We start from the raw sequence: 25,342 nt of genomic DNA on the forward strand, positions 1-25,342 counted from the left end.
TGCAATGTAGATTTTGTAATTGTAACTTGATATACATTTTTAAAATACAAGACACAAATTCTTCCATTTTTTTTTTTATTTGATGCAGTCTCTTAACAGTTTATTTGGCTGCCATTCTGCGATCTCTCTCTTCAGCAATACTCAATTTGACACCTTTACCACGTGGAAGTGACACATATGGTTTGTTTCCTTTTCCGATGATGAAAACGTAACTTAATCTGAAAATATATAGCATACATGTGTAGTGTAAATTGAAAAACATCAAATAACAAATTCCAACACTTTTTTATACAGCAAACAGTAATTGTAAACTTCTACATGTCATTTGATCTCTGGTGGTGTGTTGCATCATAAGCAATCTTACCAAATCTGATTTTTTTTAAATACAGGGTGGTTCTGATTATGCATCAATTACTTTTAAAGAACATATATTGCAGCAACAAAAAATAAGAAGAATTGTTCCCCATATGGTCTTCTTCCTCAGTAACTGCCACATAGTAGCTATGAGAAAGTGATGGAATATATGGGGTTCAGACCTGTACAGAGCAGTCCAAGCCTGGGTTTATATCCAATGTTGTGGAACGGGAATATGCATCAAGTCCTTGTGAGACATTCAGCTCCCATACGCCACAAAGACAGAGCCTAGCATGGTTTGACAGAAATCAATATGCCAGGATATCAACATTGGGAAATACAAATAATTCACGAAGTTTTATAATAGTAACATTGTACAATGTTGTATCTGTTCATATCTAGAATTTTACATTCTTGTGTGCATAAATTGTATTTCACAAACAAATTATTAACATTAGAACTCTTGTTAGACACACTGATATTGATGTGTTCCATTACCATTGTTTTGAATATTCAATTGAAATACTGAGTTTTTAAGATATCTCACTTTTTTTTATTCCCCTTAAACTTGACAAACATAATGTGTATTCTTTCTTGTGATAGAACATACAAAAGAAACAATTAAATCCTTTAAACTTCGGTATTGATTCTATTGATTTACTTTAAATATTTCTTTTTATTTCAATACCATAAATTTACACATTTAAGATATGAATATTTAAATAATGTTACTTTATTATTATTGTCAAAACAGTTATCTTACCTGGTAGCAAAACTATGTCCTAAAGAATCTTTAATGTGAACAATGTCGAATGATCCTGGATGTCTTTCTCTGTGCTGAATAACTCCAACTCTTCCCAAATTATGGCCTCCAGTTATCATACAGAGATTTCCTGTAAAGAAATATTCATTACTCACTAGCAGATATTTGAGTTAGAAACAATACCTTAAAAGACCATGTTTACTTTCTGAATAGACAATATTCAAACAATGCAAATATTGTTCCCCATATGGTCTTCTTCCTCGGTAACTGCCACATAGTAGCTATGAGAAAGTGATGGAATATATGGGGTTCAGGTTAAAACCTGGGTTTATATCCAATGTTGTGGAACGGGAATATGCATCAAGTCCTTGAGAGACATTCAGCTCCCATACGCCACAAAGACAGAGCCAAGCATATTCTGACAAAAGCCAGACACGCAAGGATGTCAACATTGGGGTTAATCTAAAGCTCTGAAGGGTTCAAACTTGCAAGACCTATAATTTTTTTTATACCTTTAAAAAAATGATGGTTCATGGCAACATTGCGCTAAATAAACAAGGTTACCACATATGATTTTGTCTGCTTATTTGGTGTCTCTAATAACTGCAGTACAACAAGGTTTAAGAAAATTGACATTTTGTCCAACCATTCTCAATCATAAATACAATATAAAAGAATAAACCACACAACTAACACAAAACTTGAGGCAATAACAAAATCATTTCTGTTTGCTAATCAATATAAAGCACAATACTAGCAAGAAAAATATTTGCAAACGAGGACAGAGATACAAGAAATATTAAATGTATTCTTTTTTGGAAATCACACTTTTCACCAGATGCTAAGAAATATCTCTCATCAGTTAGGTTGTGATTTAAAGCGCCTTTCAAGGTGGGACAAAGATATAATTATGTAATTGATTGTTTTGAACATTATGGTACATAATGTGCAAATATTTTGATATATATATTTTGTTGCTTGTTCCCCATATGGTCTTCTTCCTCGGTAACTGCCACATAGTAGCTATGAGAAAGTGATGGAATATATGGGGTTCAGGTTAAAACCTGGGTTTATTTCCAATGTTGTGGAACGGGAATATGCATCAAGTCCTTGTGAGACATTCAGCTCCCATACGCCACAAAGACAGAGCCAAGCATATTCTGACAAAAGCCAGACACGCAAGGATGTCAACATTGGGGTTAATCTAAAGCTCTGAAGGGTTCAAACTTGCAAGACCTATAATTTTTTTTATACCTTTAAAAAAATGATGGTTCATGGCAACATTGCGCTAAATAAACAAGGTTACCACATATGATTTTGTCTGCTTATTTGGTGTCTCTAATAACTGCAGTACAACAAGGTTTAAGAAAATTGACATTTTGTCCAACCATTCTCAATCATAAATACAATATAAAAGAATAAACCACACAACTAACACAAAACTTGAGGCAATAACAAAATCATTTCTGTTTGCTAATCAATATAAAGCACAATACTAGCAAGAAAAATATTTGCAAACGAGGACAGAGATACAAGAAATATTAAATGTATTCTTTTTTGGAAATCACACTTTTCACCAGATGCTAAGAAATATCTCTCATCAGTTAGGTTGTGATTTAAAGCGCCTTTCAAGGTGGGACAAAGATATAATTATGTAATTGATTGTTTTGAACATTATGGTACATAATGTGCAAATATTTTGATATATATATTTTGTTGCTTGTTCCCCATATGGTCTTCTTCCTCGGTAACTGCCACATAGTAGCTATGAGAAAGTGATGGAATATATGGGGTTCAGGTTAAAACCGGAGTTAATTTCCAATGTTGTGGAACGGGAATATGCATCAAGTCCTTGTGAGACATTCAGCTCCCATACGCCACAAAGACAGAGCCTAGCATGGTTTGACAGAAATCAATATGCCAGGATATCAACATTGGGAAATACAAATAATTCACGAAGTTGCATTGCATATTATATCTATCGGAGTTTGCCATCCCTTAAGGATTTCTATTAATATTAAAGAATAATCCAACCCAAACTTGAAGCACAAAAGCCAATCAAAATAAAACTTGCCCATCCGCTAACCCTACCTACCATAATTTTTAAGTATATCCAAATGTGTGGTTTTTTTTTTAAAAGTCATTTTTGAAAGTCAACCAGGTGCTCTGCAGGGCGCAGCTTTATACGACCGCAGAGGTCGAACCCTGAACAGTTGGGGCAAGTATGGACAAAACATTCAAGCGTGATACAGCTCTGAATTTGGATTGTGATCAAATTTTTGACATTACATGGTTTTTTTTACACAAAACAAATGTCAAGATTTTACAAATCAATTAAAGATTTCTTCTTATTTAAATCTAAAATTAAATAGTTGACACAGCATAGGTTTCTGACACAGAATGAATGTGGTCTAATGAACTTAAAAGTTTTTTTTTGCCTTTGAGCAATTCACTATGCTGTTGAATATTAATCCTCTCAAAAAAATGTTTGAAGAAGTTTTCTTTTTATTTATGAAATCTGAAATGAGAAAAATTTAACCCCTCCCCCTTTTTTCACATCCCCGTTTCCCTTTTTCCAAAACTGATATCAATTCAAATTTCTAATGGAGTTTGCAACAATAACTACTCTTTTAAATACATCATAAAATATTAAAATGTAAAATAAAGTGCTTGTTATCACTGAATGGTAAAGATTGGTTGGTAGTAAAAGTGAATATACATTGTTTATTGTATAAAACAATAAAAAAAACTTCATCAGCAACATTTTATATTGGCAAATTTCCAATGAAGTTATTTACATAAAGTTATTGGCAAATAAAAATAAAAAATGACATCATAGTCATGTCTGGCAAATTTCCAACATACATTATCTAAAACATTTTAGATAAGATAAGGAAAAAAAGCTTCATCAGCAACATTTTATATTGGCAAATTTCCAATGAAGTTATTTACATAAAGTTATTGGCAAATAAAAATAGAAAATGACATCATAGTCATGTCTGGCAAATTTCCTACATATATTATCAACTACTATTCGATACAAAGAAAGATAACTCCAATTGAAAATTAATTGCTATTGCACAATATTGTGCAATTAGATTTTTCTTGCTATTGTGCAATACTGTGCAATTGAAAATTTCTTGCTATTGCACAATACTTGATATGGAATCCTGATTTGGACCAACTTGAAAACTGGGCCCATAATCAAAAATCAAAGTACATATTTAGATAAAGCATATCAAATAAGCCCAAGAATTTAATTTTTGTTAAAATCAAACTTAGTTTAATTTGGATCCTTTGGACCTTAATGTAGACCAATTTGAAAACTGGACCAAAAATTAAGAATCTACATACACAGTTAGATTTGGCATATCAAAGAACCCATTTATTCAATTTTTGAAGAAATCAAACAAAGTTTAATTTTGGACCCCCATTTGGACCAACTTGAAAACTAGGCCAATAATTAAAAATCTAAGTACATTTTTAAATTCAGCATATCAAAGAACCCCAAGATTCAATTTTTGTTAAAATCAAACTAAGTTTAATTTTGGACCCTTTGGACCTTAATGTAGACCAATTTGAAAATGGGACCAAAAATTAAGAATCTACATACATAGTTAGATTCGGCATATCAAAGAACCCCAATTATTCAATTTTTGATGAAATCACACAAAGTTCAATTTTGGACCCTTTGGGCCCCTTATTCCTAAACTGTTAGGACCAAAACTCCCAAAATCAAACTTAACCTTCCTTTTATGGTCATAAACCTTGTGTTTAAATTTCATAGATTTCTATTTACTTATACTAAAGTAATGGTGCAAAAACCAAAAATAATGCTTAATAGGGCCCCTTTTTGGCCCCTAATTCATAAACTGTTGTGACCTCAACTCCAAAAATCAATCCCAACCTTCCTTTTGTGGTCATAAACCTTGTGCTAAAATTTCATTGATTTCTATTTACTTATACTAAAGTTATTGTGCGAAAACCAAGAATAATGCTTATTTGGGCCCTTTTTTGGCCCTTAATTCCTAAACTGTTGGAACCAAAACCCCCAAAATCAATCCCAACCTTCCTTTTGTGGTCATAAACCTTGTGTCAAAATTTCATAGATTTCTATTCACTTAAACTAAAGTTATAGTGCGAAAACCAAGAAAATGCTTATTTGGGCCCTTTTTGGCCCCTAATTCCTAAAATGTTGGGACCAAAACTCCCAAAATCAATACCAACCTTCCTTTTGTGGTCATAAACCTTGTGTTAAAATTTCATAGATTTCCATTCACTTTTACTAAAGTTAGAGTGCGAAAACTAAAAGTATTCGGACGCCGGACGACGACGACGCAGACGCCAACGTGATAGCAATATACGACGAAAAATTTTTCAAATTTTGCGGTCGTATAAAAACATTTAAAGAAGTTTATTTGCTCACCTACTTTATCAAATTTTGTTCATATAAATTTATTTCAGTTTGCTCTATGAAAAGACCTATGAGATGTAATAGTAAGCAAACAACCAAATGTTCTTTTGTGCATCTTCTTAATATATTTCATGAGCACTTTCCAACATTGTGGACTAGACCATTATTAATTCAACTTGTATTGGTGTCACCCCATGATCATTTTTAATTTTAAATATTATGGGTAAGAAAGGTCTTATGTCAGGTTCTACGACTTTCAACATCTCTAAAATGATGCATAACTATAACTTTGCCATACATTGTTTTGAACATGACATACTGATGTGCAAATATTCTGATATATATTGAAGTTGTTTGTTCCCCATATGGTCTTCTTCCTCAGTAACTGCCACATAGTAGCTATGAGAAAGTGATGGAATATATGGGGTTCAGGTTAAAACCGGAGTTAATTTCCAATGTTGTGGAACGGGAATATGTATCAAGTCCTTGTGAGACATTCAGCTCCCATACGCCACAAAGACAATGCCTAGCATATTCTGACAAAAGCCAGAAACACCAGGATGTCAACATTGTGAAAAAAATCTAAAGAACTGAAATTAAAAACATGCAAGTGCCGAAATTTTATAAACTTTAAGCAAGTCTAATGCAGCATGGTTTTAATAAATCATATTTACATATATATGTCTATATTTGTCTGTATTGTGTAGACTAGTAAAAATTAATAAGAAAACTAAACATTCTTAATGAATCTGCATGTACAAGTAAGACCCTTACAACTGAATCCAACCTTGAATCAATAGGGCCTTAAACAGAAATTCTTGCATTTCTGCTTACCATACCTACCCTAATACAAGCACTATCAGTTGGGAAGGTTCCACCTGTTTATAGAAGTTAATAACTTTGCAATAAAAAAAAACCAACAACATTAGCCTGCCAACCTACCCTTATTTTTTTCATGATGAGGCCATAAAAAAGAATAGGTTTGTTTACCCAAACCCTACCTACCCAGAAAAAAGCTGCCTACTCAAATTCTTTTATTGTCCGGATTTGAAGAAGTTTTTTTTTAATCAGATAGGCATGTAGACTAATAAACATCCAATACCTTAATTTCTTTAAAAAAAAAAAATGCCTACCTACCTACCCACTGTCTTAATCTTGGGTAGGGTTTGGGCAAACCAAAATATTTTTAATTGTGGCCTGAAAGAGGTTTCTTTATTAAATTTTTGATGGACCTATACAAAAATCATTTTGGTTTCCTCTACCAAAGTCATGAAGAAATGAAAGGGTAGCAAATATGATACAAATGTACAGAATTAAGGAATCTTGACCAGAATCTTTCTTTAATTTTTCATGTGCAATATGATTCAAAATTTAAATTTTCAGATAGAGAACTAATTCATGTACATGTCGACTAATAGGTCACAATTGCAAGGTACAACCGAAACAAATCAATATTTGATGTAATGTTTTCAATCAACTTATTATTTGCCTCACAAGGTGTGAAGAAACAACACCAAATCTTCAAGTTGTGGAACTTATCATCTCTGAAAGGATGCTTAACATATACAATGATTATGTGGAAGACGGTTTTAATTATGATGTGTGCAAATATTTTGACAATGTATTTTTAGTTGTTTGTTCCCCATATGGTCTTCTTCCTCAGTAACTGCCACATAGTAGCTATGAGAAAGTGATGGAATATATGGGGTCCAGACCTGTACAGAGCAGTCCAAGTCTGGGTTTATATCCAATGTTGTGGAACGGGAATATGCATCAAGTCCTTGCGAGACATTCAGCTCCCATACGCCACAAAGACAGAGCCTAGCATATTCTGACAAAAGCCAGAAACGCCAGGATGTCAACATTGGGAATTTTCTTTCCTCAATTTATCAGCATTTTTTTCTTCTAACAAGTTTTATAAGTGTGTGATCATATACCTGAATCAAACTTGATGAAATCTTTAATCTTTCCAGTTGCAATGTCAACCATTATTGTGTCGTTGACTTTGACCAATGGATCTGGATAACGAATTGTACGTCCGTCATGTGTGACAACATAGCAAACTCCCTTCAAAGCTACTCCAACTTTCTTTACACGGCACAGTTTGTACTGAAATACAAGATATATTATATAATGAATAATGTGCAAATATATCATGCATTTTAAAAATACAGAAAGACCTAAAAAAAAGTTGCATCAATGGATCACAGGCGCTTGGGTCTATGATACAGATTTTTTTTTTTTTTTTTTTTTTTTATTAAAATATTCAATTTTTTATATTTATATTACATATCTATCACTTCTGTGCATGTCTCACCTAGTTTCGAGTGATTTAAACGACCCAGAGAAAAAACCCAATTTTACTATCCATACTAAAGAAACAAAAAGGCAACTAACTCGACGCCATTTTTCTGCTATCTATAAATAAATAGATTGACCTACCTGGATTCCCCAACGATTTCTCTAGGGAAACGTGCCTTCCTTGCCGTCAGATCGCACACATCGTCGATATTTATCAAATTGGTATTGTTCGTAACATTTTTAGTCCATCTCCAGCATATAATTAAAAGATTTCAACTTTTTTGACTAATTTCAAATTTACGTGCCCGGAAGTTGACTGTTTTTCCCGAACTTTTGTTAAAGGGAAGTAATATTTTCCCGGACTTTTTCGGAACATTTCTCCAAGTACGTATGAAAATAACAAAGTGATACGATGACTTCCGAACTAATACTATATGTTAACAAACAGATATGATGAACAACGAACAAGATCAAGCCCCTAATTTGATTGTTAGTGGTCATAATCTTTTAATTTTCAAAAATCACAGTTTTGATTTTATGTTAGAAAGGGGAACTGCAAAATTTGGAAATATTGTCCCCCCCCCTTTTTTTTTACTTCAGTTAACATGACCCATGTTTTGTAATAATTAAAACAATGTCAATAACATTTTCGTGGAAATATTAGTAAATTCCCTTGCACCCCCCTTTTTTCCACCAAATAAATAAAAATATCAGATCAAATGGTTAATGGCTTAATTTTTTTTAGTTCCTCTCACAGAGACATATATACACATGTGTATATATGTCTCTGCCTCTCATAAGTCAATTTTGTGCGAGTATTTGTATATTTATAAATTATCATGAATCAATATACTGAATATGATGACAGATTCTTTTCCGGCAATTGGAAAGTTGCGCCTTTTTGGTAAAAGTTCGGAAATCATCGTATCACTTTATTATTTTCATACGTACTTGGAGAGATGTTCCGAAAAAGTCCGGGAAAATATTACTTCCCTTTAACAAAAGTTCGGGAAAAACAGTCAACTTCCGGGCACGTAAATTTGAAATTAGTCAAAAAAGTTAAAATCTTTTTATTATATGCTGGAGATGGACTAAAAATGTTACGAACAATACCAATTTGATAAATATCAACGATGTGTGCGATCTGACGGCAAGGAAGGCACGTTTCCCTAGAGAAATCGTTGGGGAATCCAGGTAGGTCAATCTATTTATTTATAGATAGCAGAAAAATGGCGTCGAGTTAGTTGCCTTTTTGTTTCTTAGTATGGATAGTAAAATTGGTTTTTTTTCTCTGGGTCGTTTAAATCACTCGAAACTAGGTGAGACATGCACAGAAGTGATAGATATGTATTATAAATATAAAAAATTGAATATTTTAATAAAAAAAAAAAAAAAAAAAATAATCTGTATCATAGACCCAAGTGCCTGTGCAATGGATGTCCAAAATACCTGATTTAGCAAGAAGCTGAAAATATGTTTAGAAATTGAATGTTCTCTTTCAGTTTTATTTGGGAATAAAGATTGAACTGTCAGATTAACCTTTTTTTGTGCATCATTTTCGAAAGGTGCACATTATCAGTCCTTGTCCATCCCATACCTTGTAAAAATAATTGTATTTTTCTTTAATTACAATTTACAATCAATTTCTTGCTTGTTAATCTAATTTTCTAATGATTTTTTTAGGCATCAAGCCTATCTTCATTCAATCAATTGTTATGAAATCAGCTAGATACTGGCCAAGAAATTACCTTTGCTTCTTCAGACTTGATGCGGTGGACAGCAAATCTACCTTTTACATCATACAGAAGACGGAAGTTTTCCTGTGTTTTATCAATGGTAACAACATCTGTAAAATAAGAATAAAACAATTATAAAATCATAATATCAATTGAGAGAATACAACTGCCTCCTGTTTTGGTTTCATTTATTCCTGGTTTGTTCAAGCCTTTGGTAATGCTTATTCAGACACAAGTCAGTAAGCGACCGTAGACTGGTATTGATTTTGGCCTCATTTTGACTGAACAAGACAAATTCATTCTTTTCCAGCTTCGATAGGGCCTGGTGTTATAATCAGCTGTTAATATCTTAATTGTCAATGTCATTTGGTTTTGGATGACAATAATTTTTGGGAAAGGATATTGAGATGAACATTTATATCTTAAATTAGGTAATTGTTTAAGACATAACTTAATGGTCCAAGTCTTGTAATTAAAAGAGAGGCAAAAGATACCAAAGGAACATTAAAACACATAGTCATAAGCCAATAACAAACTGGATTTTTTATGTAAAGGAAAAGATAAACAAAAGTACAGAATGCACAACTTAGAAAACTAAAGACTGAGCAGCATGAACGGAACCCCAACAATAAATAGGGTGTTCTCATAAACCCAAATCTGCTGCACATGTGGCATCCATCTTATAACAAATCAAGTGACAATTCTAATTTTTGGAGAGGGGGGTGGGATTGTAGTAATCCCATCTCCCTTTCCAAAAATTAGACTGTCACTGGATTTGAAATTTGCAGGGGCCCACAGGCCAATGGCCCCTAAAATTTGGTGTGGGCTACATAAATTTCTGCCTTTCTTGTAAAAGACTATAGATGTGGGCTACAAAATTTAAGCTGTGGGCTACCATTGCAAAAGTCTTAAGTTCTATCCCTGCGGCACTAGTTGTGACAATTTGAACATATTTGTTGTCTTCTGCAAGACAGATATTCCTCAAGTCTTCCAACTTGCAATTGGGTATGTAACATTTACAATAGGATTATTTCATCTTCACCACTTGGAACTCTTAAACTAATAGCTACACACTAAAAATAAAATCATGATAAATAATACAAGCACTGGATTATTCTATCAAATGGGAGATTAAGAAATGTATGTGCGTTATTAAAACTTTAAACAGCTAGGAAAAGGAAAGTGACCTACAATACTGCCATTCTTTATCAAGCTCATGTATGTAAGGAATCAATAGAACAAGTGGTACAGGTACTATTGGTTTTTCCGAACATGTATAATAAAAGAATTTAAAATTGAAACGTTGACATTTAACCAAAGGATTTTAGTTTGATCCAATGGCTTTTGTTCAAGCCTTTGGTAATGCTTATTCAGACACAAGTCAGTAAGCGACCGTAGACTGGTATTGATTTTGGCCTCATTTTGACTGAACAAGACAAAATAATTCTTTTCCAGCTTCGATAGGGCCTAGTGTACCAATTGTTTAAGAAGAAAATTCAATGATAACAGCAATTTATAATCAACTCAAAATGTTCATCAATTCCATTAGAAGACACTATTTTGTTCTTAATAATTTAACCTTTCATTTAGCATACAAGACAAATTATAACTGTTGCAACTTTGCAAACAAACTAATATGCAATTACATGTATTGTGTAAATCTTGGGATTGCTTAACAGTGAAAAGTCATCATCAATTGAAAAATATTTGTCTGATGGAGAAATAGTATATATGTAGAAAAAGTATTCATCTTTCCCAAATTTAACGGACAAATTTCAGAACCATGCAAGTTTATCCTTCTCACTGACTGAAAAAAATATACATTCAATTGTCAAATAAAATGATTGAAGTTACAGGCAATTGCATTGAGTGTGTAGGTAAAGGTAACATATTTGGTTATCTTGCTTGCTAGCTAACCTGTGAAGTCATTATTAGGTTAGGTAACACTGGTAGACCTATTTGGCAAATGACCGCGATTTTTGGCAAATCTACGCGGAACGGAGAATAAATAGAGGTTCATCGTAAATTTTCTGTTTTACAGAATATTTTGCGGTTCTCCGGAGATTTTCCGTGTCTCAGGGAATTATCCGCGTGTCTCAGGGAATTATCCGTTTGTCCGATTAAACTGGTGTGTATTGAGTCAGTGATAGAACCAGTGATGCGTGAGCGACGGTTATTAATAGATCGTTGTATAATCCGTTATCTGTGAGCAACGGATATTAATAGATCGTTGTGATTATATACACTGTTTACAGTCAGATAAAAATAACCGTCTTATTACCCTTTTCAGTCGAGAAATAAAAAGCGGTGGTTTTGATATTAAAGTTACTTGCAATTTAAATATCGAATTTAGTTCAATAAAGAATAATCTATTTAAATGTGACCAATGAACAGGAAAATGCACGTGGTAACTTTGCAATACTACAAATATGTTCACCTTACAAAATTCTTCTTTATTGTCATGTTAAGATAAATCAGTTCCTGTAAAAACAGTAAAAACAGACTCTTAATTACTGCAGATGCCGTAATCCGACATTATGTCATACTGATTTGACACTTGTCTAATGTGAGCAAAACCTGCTGTGATATTTTTGCAATACAACATGGACAAGCGGAAGGTCGTAAATCAATCTGTTGATCCGAATTTAACTTTACCTGTTCAGATATTTATTTATGGAGGATATCATAGATACATTTAATAAATTGTATTGTATTCAATGGAGATAATTTAAATACACAATATAATTTATTAAGACATATTTGCAGGTATACATTGAACATGTTTTCTCAAACCAAGAAGGTTTGAAATTGAATGCTTTTTTTTTTTTTTTTTTTTTTTTTTATCAAACTTCGATCTGATCAGTCTCGTAGATTATAAACGAGTAATTCGTTTATAGTTACACATTGTTACTCTTCTAACGTCTTTTTCTTTGTGCTATTAAAAAAAAACTCACAATTTTCCACATCAGATCGACATTTATATATATATGAATACTGGAAATTTTTTTCCCGTCCGACACCACGCTCTCCACAAGAGCCCCAAGATATAATCATACCTGTCAATCACTAGCCGCAAGTTGAACATTTTGGCCAGCCTTCCTCGTGCTTTCAATTATGACATCGTTGCGAATTTTTTTTTTAAATTGACATGTGAAAAGAATAAAGTGATGGGAAGTTTATTTTACGACCTATCAAGACTTCTTGTGATTCTAACAAGATTTTTCTTAGGCCGCATTTCTTTCTAACAAGAATTTTGTAAACGTTGTGTCGCGTGTGTTACTGTTTTCTACACGAGTAGAAACAAATACATCGTTTGATAAATCTTTAATGACCCTGTTTGAATTTTCAATAATGCATGCACATGTTGTTGGTAATCAGACTTTTTTACAAACGTAGAAACAAATACTTCGTTTAATCAGGTTGAAGTTAGAAAAAAATGCAGCGTTTGTACTAACAAACGACAAACTGCAGACGCATTTTTAGCGTTTGCATAGTTTGTCAAAGTTTATGTAAACTTTGCAAACGTATGTGTTTGAAAGAAATGATCAAAACATGTGCGAGCATAGCCGTTTGCATCGTTTGCATCTTTAATGAGTCTGAATCCGTAACCGTCAAAATAGCATGCTTTACAAAAAGATCAGCCAATTCAAACGTTTCTTTACACAAAGATGATTTTAAGTACGTCATACATTACATGTAAACATTTATTTAAGTAAATTTTTTTCGTATCTATCTTTTTCGTATCTATCAATTTGGTTACAGGGTTTATGCAAGTAAGTTGTACCGTGTGGTGCGTTTTCAGATTCATTTCTCAACAACTTCCTGTGAACCGAAATATTTCGGCGGGGGTATCAACGGCGGCAAGCTTACAGTTTAACTTGCTTAAATTTTATTTAAGTCAGTTTATTGAAATAAAATTGAAAATGGAAATGGGGAATGTGTCAAAGAGATAGCAACCCGACCATAGAAAAACAGCAGCAGAAGGTCACCAACAGGTCTTCAATGTAGCGAGAAACTCCCGCACCCGAAGGCGTCCTTCAGCTGGCCCCTAAACAAATATATACTAGTTCAGTGATAATGAACGCCATACTAATTTACAAATTGTACACACGAGACTAAAATTAAAATAATACAAGACTAACAAAGGCCAGATGCTCCTGACTTGGGACAGGCGGGAAAATGTGGCGGGGTTAAACATGTTTATGAGATCTCAACCCTCCCCCTATACCTCTAGTAGCCAATGTAGAAAAGTAAACGCATAACAATACGCACATTTAAAATTCAGTTCTAAAGAAGTCCGAGTCTGATGTCAGAAGATTTAACCAGATAAAATAAACAAAATGACATTGTTTTTGCAGAAGATTAATCCAGACATTAACGTACTTTGGCTTCCCATTTGTTCCACTGTGTAGGATAACTTATTTACGCATTACATCATTAATAATTACCAATATTAAAATGCTGAAATGCTAGTTGTATACTTATTATTTTACTAATTTGCGTTTTGGTTCCGTTTAAATTTGCTGTTATAGCATGTATAGATTCCTTGATTTTCATAACTTATCTAGTTTCAGTTGTTAAATACTAGTCAGTAAAGAGCTAAATATTTTGCCTTCCAGCAGAGCCAACAATTAAGCATCAGACGTATACGTGATACATTAATCATATATATATGTAATATCAGTAATGGACTCCTAGACTTTTTCTCCTTTTATAGCCGACTATGCAGTATGGGCTGTGCTCATTGTTGAAGGCCGTACGGTGACCTACATGTATAGTTGTTAATTTCTGTGGCATATGGTCTCTTAACGAGAGTTTTCTCATTGGCAATCACACCACATCTTTTTTTTAAACGGACTCATTTAGCATTTGTTATATTCTCAACGGTTGAGAAAAACTCCATGGATGACAAGTCAACTGGGGTTTTGAGTTGAACATTTTGATTGTGTATGTTTATAAGGGTTTGAATAGGATTTATATAGAAGAAGAGAGAATATATAGGGACAAAAAGTGCACAACAAAGGGCCAAAAAAGTAAATAAAATAGACACCAAGAAAACAAAGAATATAGAATAATGGGGGAAAATATGAAGACTACAGAAAAATTACTTACAACTATAAGACAATATTCAAGACCCTCGTATGTGTTCAAATACAATCTGTATACACTATAGTATATATCTTGCTATAAAGTTCCGTTCTCAAGGTTTTTTGCTCGAGCCTGACTGTCTGATTCTATTTAATTTTTAAATTGATGTCCAGTGGCAAACATTTCTAGAGTTGTGTCATTCAGGAAGTAAATACAAGAAAAAATGAATCTGTTCATGCGCGGGTTGGTTAAAAATAGAGCTCCCTACATATATCTTGTTTAAAAAAATATTTATTTTACTCAGCTATCTTCAAGGCACTATCTTCTTCTGTTACATGAAATTGTGATACTGTAAAATTGACTGATTAGATTTTATTTTAGATTGCCAAAGTTTGAAGTAGTAGAAACCATTTCCGTGACCTGTGTTTGTTGCACTCTGTGGGTAAAATCCAGTAGTTTGTGTTAGCCTACTGAGATTTTAATAACTTATTTTCGAATGATGGAACCATATCAAAATAATAAATTGAACACGGGTTTGACAGTCAGTAAACTGTCACACAAGAAATAGATTGAATGTTGCATGTACACTAGTCCAATTTGTAATGTTGTCTTTACGTCCTTCCACATTCTTTTTTTTCTTCAAAATCCGGGATCCGCTTTCGAATATATTATGGGAGTCTGTCAATGGAGCTAGAGATACATTTAACGACCTTGACTGGCTGCACAACCCTTGCACGGTAGATAAATACATCATACACAGATACACTGGCTGGTTAAAGGGACAATAAACCAGAAGTGTAAATTGCCCCAGGTATTTAAAGTATATTGTGTGTAATGTGTCAACAGCCACGTGTTCGTGAATTCATAGTCGCTTGAATTTTAGTGATATATGTATGAAAAAAAATAAAAAAAAACTGTTATATGTATAATATATATGAAAAAAAAAATTAAAAAATACTGTTATATGTATAATATATAATATGTATAATATATAGAGAATAATACATGGCAAAATCCGTATCATATGTCGTATCATCCCGAGACATCAATATCAGCCCAAGGGCCTTTAGGCCCGAGGGATGATATTGGTCGAGGGTGATACGGCATATGATACGGATTTTGCCATGTATTATTCTCTATTTATCATATGTTTAGTAGTAAATACAGTAGTTTTGCATATGTGATAAATAGCCTGTTGTTTAATCCATATCGCGCAACTTTGATGCGCACCCTTTATCGCATACCCTTTATCACACCCATATGATAAATATATATTATACATATAACAGTATTTTTTTTTCATACATATATCACTCAAATTCAAGCGACTGTGGTGAATTCAAAGATAATCAAAATGATCTAATTCACGTGGTAATCTACCATGCAGCTACGCATCATCGCACATCGCAAACAACTAGCTTTGCATTGTAAGATATTTAATTATATACCCGCTTTGAAAAAAAGGGGGGTATACTGTTTTACCTCTGTCTGTCCTTCTGTCAGTCCGTCAGTCCATCCGTCCGTCAGTCTGTCAGTCAGTCCGTCCGTCCCATGAATATTTTTCGTCACATTTTTTGTCAGGAACTACACTACCAGGATTTCTGAAATTTGGTTTCAGGCTTGATATAAGTCAGCTATACTTGGAACTTGATGCGTTTTCAGATTCATCACTCAACAACTTCCTGTTTACCGAACACTTGTTTGATTTTACACATGATAGCCAAGTTGAAAAATTTTCGTCACATTTTTCTCAGGAACTACAATACTAGGATTTCTGAAATTTGGTTTAAGGGTTAATATAAGTCAGCTATACCGTGGTAACCAAGGTCTGTCTACTTAACTGTTTATATGGGAATTGGTGAAAAAGTCATAGTTCAAAGTCATAAATGAGCGTAAATAAGTGTTCCGTGAAAATTGTTTTCGAAAATCTAATTTGTTCATAATTCTTTTATGTAATAAACTTATTTAAATAAATTTGTACCTTCCCTTGTCTGATCACCAGCATGGCTAAAGGTATTACTCCCAAATGTATTGTGAGGTGACACGTTCAGGTATTCAAGCGATTTCCTGTCGGACTTGCAAGTTCATGCATCGCTTCACTTCTAAGGGTATTGATCAGTGTATACGACCGATAACTTGAAACTTTCCATTTTGAACTATCAGGTGTATAGTATAAATCTCTGTCTTGCGTGTCCGATATACTAGTCATTACTAAACGCATAAGCTTGTTTATAAATTACATTTCTGTTGTAAAGAATATTATTTATAAAAATCTAAATAATTCAAAAAAAAAAAGATTTGATAAAATAAAAATCTGTTTTCACATTTTTTCCAAGGGTAAATTTGGGGAAATGTAAGTACTCGTTCTCAAAAGTGAAGGACAGTTTGAAACGTACAAGAAATATTGATTTAACAAAAATGTACGCACGTATCGACCATTCTTTAATACGCCTTGATAGAAAGTGACGGAACTATAGATTGTTGCAATTCAAAATTATATACATTTTTACATTGAACATAAGAAAGAAACATACATTTTGTTTATTTGGGTTAAAAGTTCTGTAAATAAACTAGTCCTCGTATGACAACAGTATGTTATCATGGGATGTCGATGGACGAAGAAGAAGAAGAGAACTTATTTGAATTAAATACAGGTCGATATTTAACTTGCTTTGGGTTCATCGAAGTTATGGACATAGTAAAATCACAGATTTCTATTTCAACAAGATTGTTCTCGAACAAAGGAAGGAGTTGTCGTCTCAATTGTTGGCTATAATGTATAATGATATGAACATGGTTCTGAAAGTACATTATGCAAAATTTCCTGTTCCGACATGCATGTTATACATGCCACTGGACAAACACTAATTATCCCCAAGGGTTGTGAATATTTTGCTGGAAAACTATTGAGTATCAAAGTTTCAAATTAATTTCGGGATTTACTTTCCTTCTTGGTATTCAATATTCAATAACAGAAAAAAGAATAAACTGCTTGTCCGCTAAATAGGGGTATTCTTGTTATAGTTATATTAAAAAATAGGGATATATGACATTAAATTGGTTCTGTCTTTTTTTTTTAAACATCGTTAAAAAGATGTGTGTCTAAGGTGAACGACACAAGAACCCTGTAATACTAGTACGAGAGCATGTAAACATTCCTTCTCAATAATATGTTTGTATTGGAAATCTTTTCATACAGATTGACAACTCATGGTCCGATATGCATGTAATATTTGCCACACGACGCCCATAGTTCTTTCTACCATCATCATCTTATTCTTTGATATTGCTGTAAACATCGATGGTTCACACCCAAACAAAATGGAAGTAATGTACCTTCTGATAGCTTCTCCGTGTTATACACTTGTGAAACTTAATATATAGACGAAATTTCGGTATTAAAATGAATCTACATCTCACAAACAGGATTTTTAAATCACGATTTTGAGCAATCGTTGTAGGTTCATGAATATTCATATGGTGCTTTTCTTTAGCGCCAATTGGAAAAAACGTATCTTTAAATAAAGTTTACATTATTACACATATTCCTCAGAAATCAGTTATCATAAAACCATACGAGTTATGATAAACCTTGATAAAACAAAGTTCTGTTATCATAAAACATAAAATAATGCACTATGTAAACTGGAGTAAAATTATGAGAGTTCTAAGCACTGTACATGTACTATAGTAAAGTTGTAAGTCTGTTCTGTCACAAAACTTTTAAGCGATGGTCCATGCAGTTATATTCATGTCTGGAAATGTCCTTGGCTGTTTATCCAAAAGATATAGTCTGGTTTTTTCTGTTTCCCATCGTTTTTTGAGAAATGCATTTAAGAGTGAATCGTTAACTGGGTAAAGACCAGTGGCAAATATCTCTCTGTTCGTTCTGTCGATTTGGGAAGATATTTTCTAATTCATTTGAAAATATTTATATGTGTTTGCAATGTTCAATGCTTGGACTTTGAAAAGGCACTAATAAAGCTAACTAAATATTATTTTGATAAAAGAGGTAATACAACAAATTTAATTTTACAAACAAATAATTCTGTAAACATCGCGTGTGAGGGTTTACACGGAGTTAAAAGAAAAGACAACAGGGCAAATCTGATGAAAAAAAAATCCCGAAAATTCGTAGTAACAGGAAATTAAACAGTAATTGAAACCCCCTCCTCAAACAAATGTACCTCATGACCTGTATTATGCTGAGGTACAATTTTTTTGGTGAAAAAAATATAGAATGCTGGAAGTGTTTCGATGTGCTATTGGAAAATCCTTTGAAAAAAATGGGTAGGGTTCACCAGGCCACGGCTTAGGTAGCACTTCACAGAAAATATAGTTACAATTGAGCCACAGAATGTTGAATAACCTTCCAACCCTGGCCTTCTAATACGTTAGGCCAACTGTTAGTGTCATACATGCAAAACTACAGACCTATCTACGGAGTGCTACCATACTCACATGCTCCCGATACTATTATGTTGAAGAAGTAATGAAATTAATAGAACCAGAGCCGGATTTAGTGGGGAATGGCGTTGATGAGAGTTTTTAATAGTCTTGATTTGATTGATTGATATCATGGAGGTTTTTAACGACACTGACTCAATGACTGGCTATACAACACATAGAAGCTTTTGACGACATAGACTGCCTAAACAGCCCTTTGAGTTTCTCAGTCGGCTATAAAGGGGGAATGCATAGGCGGATTTAGGGGGAAAAAATTTGGTTGCTTATATAGGGAATCACTGAAGCGTGACTGGAGCGGGCCCCCTCTTAGGTCAGTCAGTGGGCCCCCACTTATGAAAATTTCTGGATCCGCCACTGGAATGACACGGTGTCCGCCCCCTTTTGTTGAAAAATAAATATTGATTATATAGGGAATCACTTGAGAATGACTGGAGCTGGTCCTCTCATGACATTATCAGTTAGTCTCCCCTCTCCTTATATATAAAAAAAATCTGGATCTGCCACTGAGAACAAGTTTAATAAATTAAAAAAAAGAATGTGTCACTAGTATACACGGATGCCCAATCCGCACTATCATTTTCTATGTTTAACAGACCAAGGACTATCTTTAATTAGTATAGAAAGTCCCTGAATGGACTGAGGAAATGAGGTAATTCTAATTTGGCATTAAATTTAGAAAGATCATATCATTGTGAACATGTGTACTAAGTTTAAAATTGATTGGATATCAACTTCATCAAACACTACCTCGACCAAAAACTTCAACCTGAAGCGGGACAGACGGACGAACGAACAAACAAACAGACAAGACCAGAAACAATGCTGAGAATGGAACATCCAAAATATATATTTTTAATCTTTATTGCAAAATTACACCCATAAGGGTCAAGCAATATAAACAAACATTGTAATATAAGGTAATCTTATACACTCCCACTCCTGAAACACAAACAAAATTAAAAGTCATCTGATTGCAATCTTATAACTGTTAATACTGATGAAGTCGCTTTATCATTGATTTACAAGATACAAGTTGTGACCTTCGAAATTGTTTTATATTATTTTAATTGTATATTTTCCTATAGACTTTTAAGGTACCTCCGTTGTCCTTAAAAAAATCCCTTCCATAATATCCAAAACTTCATCGTTGATTTGAAAAAAAAAATGATTTTAGATTTTCGATTTTCAATTGAAATGAACCTACTAGAGCCTCAACTTTCAAGCGCACAATAATGTCAATCATTACACATCACTTTAACCCTTTAATTGACATTCCACAATCGGTCAGTAACATCACCTGTGTTTATAGTTACAGGGTATTTCCCGCCGTTGGACAATCCCGTGCAGTCGACACAATTGATTTTTAACATTCTCTATTATGAGCGAGGTCAAGTTTTAGATCAAGTTAATTACATATATTTTTAACGTTAATTATATATATTAATTATTAAAAAAAAAACGTATCATCATTTCTTTTCTTTTCTTTTTTTTTTGCTAGTATAGTAAATAAATCTCAATCCCGGGATTTAGATACACTTAACATTAGACCTGGAAGTGCCTTCTTATAAATGGAGAAACTGTCTTTCACATTAAAATTTAAAAGAATATTATCGCTCAGGCATATTTTAAATTTTGTAATAAGATGATTGATTGTTGGTTGTTTAACTTCCAGTGGCAAATATTCCATAAATGTCAGGACGAACTTAGTTTTAAGATCGAACTCTCAAAAAATAATTGAAAAACAGTAATGATGACAGAAGAACTTTGATACGTGTGAAATAACCATCCAATCTTTTAAATATAACTTATATATATTTTAAAAAGTAACAGATTAGTTTACAAGACGTGCATTGACGTACTTTCAGTATCTTTAAAATGGAACTTCTTTGTCTAAAAGACAACCAACGAGTTGTCGAAATCCAGTTGCATGCATACTATATACATACATATGCATATTATGCATCGACGATCGTTGTATTACGTAACATACTGCTATACCAATTGACCCCTGATATCAACTAAGGTTAGAACTTCCTCCAGGCCGTTCATTTTATTTTTGTTCCAATAAACGGTTCTTGAATCAATTATAATTTCTGAAGTATTTACGATGAAAGCATTATTCTCAAATCGTCTTACACAATGATAAAATTGTATTTATACCACAATTGAAAAGTAATTTAATAAAACAAATGACAGATGAACTGATTAATTATAAAGATGAATGTATGTCCATATGCTCATATATATATACACATTCGGACTAAAATTCGCAACTAGTTATTATCTCATCGTAGCATATTGTTAATTTTGCTAATATATGCCTTCAACCCCAAGAGGTATAAATGTGCATTTCATTCTGAAAGATTAATGGATCAGCAGGTGATCAAGACCGTTTTAAAAATTCCTATTTGCCAATGAAGTTTAAATGATCTGCGGCCTCAGAAATACACATGTATTTTTCCATCATAAAAGTAAACCTTTAACCCCGAGAAATATATAATCTGTTTCTCTCTAAATTTACAGAAACATTATCATATGTGATAAATTTTTGAAAATTCCTTATATCTCAATCGATTAATGATACTAGTAGTTCTGTAAACTTCTACATATATCACAATCTGTACCTCAATACAACCGTCCCTCACACTTAACGGATTATACAACGATCAATTAATGATTGAACGTCGCTCACGCATAACGGATTATACAACCGACCTTTTAATAACCGTCGCTCACGCATCACTGGTTCTATCAATGACTCAATACACACCCGTTTTATCGGACAAACGGATAATTCCCTGAGACATGGAAAATCTCCGGAGAACCGCAAAATATTCTGTAAAACGGAAAATTTACGATGAACCTCTATTTATTATCCGTTCCGCGCAGATTGTCCAAAAACACCGAATTTTTTACAAAAATCACGGTGATTTTCCAAATAGGTCTGCCAGTGTAAACTATCCTCCTATATGAGTCAACTAGTCCAACAGATAACCAATCGATCTGTCTGTAGGATAAGACTACTTTGCAAGGAGGGTAGTATACCCTACTTAATAATGACTTCGCGGTTCAGCTAACAAGCAAGCTTACCAAAGATATTCCCTTTATCTGCACACCCAATGTAATCTAAATAAATGTGTAATTTTCAGTTAGTGAACCCAACATGTTAAAGTACTTAAAAACATGTTAAAATGTTGCATATAGGTAGTTTGTTCAAGCCTTTGGTAATGCTTATGCAGACACAAGTCAGCAAGCGACCGTAGACTGGTATTGTTTTTGGCCTCATATTGACTGAACAAGACATTATAATCTTTTCCAGCTTCGATAGGGCCTAAATAGCTAGTTTTTGTTTTAATACAGCACTTCATCAATGCAAATTTGTTGATTTCAGGGTTTTCTCTAAGGACTTTTGAACCAGTCCGCGGACTTGTCAATTTTGTCAATGGTGTCACAGTATAACAGTAAGAAGATGATATTGTATTGCAATATAACTGATCATTTAAGCCTCCATGACCTGATAGAGCAATAAAGTCACAAGAAATGCAGATTGACATTAAACTGTTGCTATAAAATGTTATGTGTGTTCAGTTTGTACAAAATATTTCAAACTTGATGCACCTTTGGACTCGCCAGTTTTGAAAATGAGGAGTCCAGGACTCTTGGACTCGTCTTAGCGATACCCTTAGCTTATATTTATTTATGAAGGTAAATCCAGAAAAGTGCTTTGTATGTAGGAAATTTATTCATGTTATCTATCTCCTTTTTGTTGCTGGTGTCAGATTTAAATAAATGTTCATGTCTCTGCAATATGGTGCTGGTACTGAATCAGGAAACAGACAACTAATATAATAATTTTACCACTGTTGATTGACACCTGCAATAATTGAGATATATGTATAACCCAATTAAAAGTGAAGATTTTCATGAATTTGTTAAAGGGGCACTAGCTGTCAAATTCATTGTAACCGATTTGACTCAAATTCTCATATTTGGTTTATAACAATGTAAAACATTTATCCAAACTATCAAAAGTCTAAAATAAACAGTTAACAGAGCATGGGGTAGATAATATATAGGTTCGTTTCGTGTGTATTTTAGTCCAGACGCCATCTAATTAACTATCGATTTGACCTCAGATGACCATATAAGCGATGTAAACAAAAATAAAGATACGAATAGATTAAACCAACACGTGCAATTGCATTTTTATAGGTCTGTTTGATTTTATTTTATAGATTAAAAATAGATGTTTCTCATTGCTTTTAACCATACAAGAATGATTTTATGTGCATCGAATTAGTAATCAAATGATTTACCGTAGTTTCACTTTCATTGTTGACATTCTTTTTCTTTAAATAACCAGTACACGTACAATGCATGCGTTGTCAATCTCTAGCTAGGGGTTAACTTGAAGTTCACATGAATACCGGTTAGAATGATGATGACGTTTTCACTTGCAAGTGAATCAGTCAAAAATTATGTTTAATCGCTTATTTCAACAAAATTAAAGGAAATTGATTGCTAAAAGCAAATTATTATTTCATTATTCCAATTTGATTAATGATTGATAAAAAAAAAATCATACTTTATTTTTTTTATATATATCGTAGCTAGTGCCCCTTTAACCTAAATGTCAGACTGTATTTTAAGTTTAACAATTTACCCATAAATCCTGCTGGAAATGTCATATCTGTTCTGACTTTGCCGTCAACTTTGATCAATCTCTGGTGTACGATCTTCTTTACTTCATCGTATGTCAAAGCATACTTTAGTCTGTTTCTAAGAAATACAATCAAGGGCAGTGACTCCCTTAGTTTGTGAGGACCTGTGCTCGGTCGTGGAGCCTGTATAATGATAAAAAGAACACACAAATATTGAGACATTTTTGTTTTTTTATTTCATAAGCAGTTTTTACCCCTTTGAAAAGAATTTCACTTGTCATAGCATACAGACATCAGGTTATTAGTCTTTTTTTAAGTTTTTTATTAAGCTTTTAGAACAATTTTCACTTTTCCAGTTGATCAAGGTTAGATTGAATTCCGTTGTTTACATTCCTTTTTTTTAATAAAACTTTTGTAAACAAGTACAACTGAAACAAGTTAAGCACATTGAATTTGGAATCCAGGCTCTTATCCATTTAGTTGTAAAAGCTGAATAGTACTTTCTAGATATCTTTCCCTAATTAAAATTGCCATAAGCTGAAGCTGCTCCAGATGATCTGAAAAGTACCTGGTTAATTGCAAAGGCTTGAAAATTTAAGTATTCAGTCTTAGATTATTCATGTTCAAGTCATCATCATCAGGTACACATAGGTTACCATAGTAGAAATTAAAGTGGGAGACTACAAGTACACACTGTACTGTTACAATTTTACTTACGAACACTCCACTCATTTTGTCCAGCATCCATGATTTTGGTGCAGTTAGACGTTTAAGACACTTTCTACGCCCTCGATAACCCTGAAAAAGAAAATACAAGGTTATAACAGAAATGCCACTTAAGATGAACATTTGTTAAAACTTATAATTGGATAATGTGTCAGTGATATTCTTTTTCTTCCAAATACGGGAGTAGACTCCTAGGTAGGAGTGTAAAACTTCAAATATATTCAACCCGACAGTCATATTGACAAGATCACACCTAAACTGAACATTGAAGTCTTAATTAGGGTCATATATATTTGCAGATTTTTATAATGGATGTTAGGACTGCAGTAGACAAGAACTGTCAAGTACCTTGTTATTAACTCTTTGGTTATTAACTTCTATAACGTGCTAAATTTTCGTGTCATCACTCGTGCATAATTTTAATACACATCATAATTCACGAACAAGAGTTTTAATGAATCCTTGAGCTAGACGATTTTATGCTTTTCATAACTGTTCTCAATAGTTCGACAATGTTATCGATACCATTTAACGGATGTCAAGTTCCATCAATATATTTATAAATTTCAGGTATGGATCATTTACCCAAACTTCTTCTGTAATGTAAGGCTCATATTGAAATAATTGAGTTACACGTTTGATCTTAGATATGTTAACTTAATGTTTAAGCTGTTATTTTGTAAATGTGTAGTCGGATCACTTAGGATGCAATGGATTTATATCACGCTTTCGATAATTTTGAACCCACCATGTTGGTTACCTTACAAAAAAGGAAGTTCCCAGAATGCAATGGAAGAGAAAATGGACGTCCCAATGATCTGTTGTTATATCC

At 33.2% G+C, this 25,342-nt stretch overlaps 1 protein-coding gene and 8 non-coding genes across 9 annotated transcripts; all 9 read right to left on the reverse strand.

Moving 5' to 3' along the window:
- LOC139491616 (small ribosomal subunit protein eS4-like) lies at nt 1-25,320 on the reverse strand. The gene is made up of 7 exons (XM_071279386.1): nt 25,259-25,320; nt 24,502-24,582; nt 23,787-23,967; nt 9,581-9,678; nt 7,469-7,640; nt 1,118-1,247; nt 1-218 (listed from the first exon to the last, which is right to left on the reverse strand). Exons 1-7 carry the CDS (start codon nt 25,259-25,261, stop codon nt 101-103), a joined length of 783 nt encoding a protein of 260 aa, XP_071135487.1. The 5' UTR covers nt 25,262-25,320; the 3' UTR covers nt 1-100.
- LOC139493548 (small nucleolar RNA SNORA73 family) lies at nt 455-688 on the reverse strand. Its single transcript, XR_011657026.1, has one exon. It is a non-coding gene; the product is annotated as a small nucleolar RNA SNORA73 family (small nucleolar RNA).
- LOC139493550 (small nucleolar RNA SNORA73 family) lies at nt 1,352-1,572 on the reverse strand. Its single transcript, XR_011657028.1, has one exon. It is a non-coding gene; the product is annotated as a small nucleolar RNA SNORA73 family (small nucleolar RNA).
- Nucleotides 2,094-2,314, reverse strand: LOC139493552 (small nucleolar RNA SNORA73 family). The gene has a single exon (XR_011657030.1). It is a non-coding gene; the product is annotated as a small nucleolar RNA SNORA73 family (small nucleolar RNA).
- On the reverse strand, nt 2,836-3,055 carry LOC139493551 (small nucleolar RNA SNORA73 family). Its single transcript, XR_011657029.1, has one exon. It is a non-coding gene; the product is annotated as a small nucleolar RNA SNORA73 family (small nucleolar RNA).
- Nucleotides 5,884-6,104, reverse strand: LOC139493553 (small nucleolar RNA SNORA73 family). Its single transcript, XR_011657031.1, has one exon. It is a non-coding gene; the product is annotated as a small nucleolar RNA SNORA73 family (small nucleolar RNA).
- Nucleotides 7,165-7,399, reverse strand: LOC139493549 (small nucleolar RNA SNORA73 family). The gene has a single exon (XR_011657027.1). It is a non-coding gene; the product is annotated as a small nucleolar RNA SNORA73 family (small nucleolar RNA).
- Nucleotides 10,911-11,040, reverse strand: LOC139493557 (small nucleolar RNA SNORA16B/SNORA16A family). The gene has a single exon (XR_011657035.1). It is a non-coding gene; the product is annotated as a small nucleolar RNA SNORA16B/SNORA16A family (small nucleolar RNA).
- LOC139493556 (small nucleolar RNA SNORA16B/SNORA16A family) lies at nt 22,305-22,459 on the reverse strand. The gene has a single exon (XR_011657034.1). It is a non-coding gene; the product is annotated as a small nucleolar RNA SNORA16B/SNORA16A family (small nucleolar RNA).
- Nucleotides 25,321-25,342: the final 22 nt, after the last annotated feature.

This window comes from Mytilus edulis, chromosome 10 (genome assembly GCF_963676685.1).
Source record: "Mytilus edulis chromosome 10, xbMytEdul2.2, whole genome shotgun sequence".
NCBI classification, from domain to species: domain Eukaryota; kingdom Metazoa; phylum Mollusca; class Bivalvia; order Mytilida; family Mytilidae; genus Mytilus; species Mytilus edulis.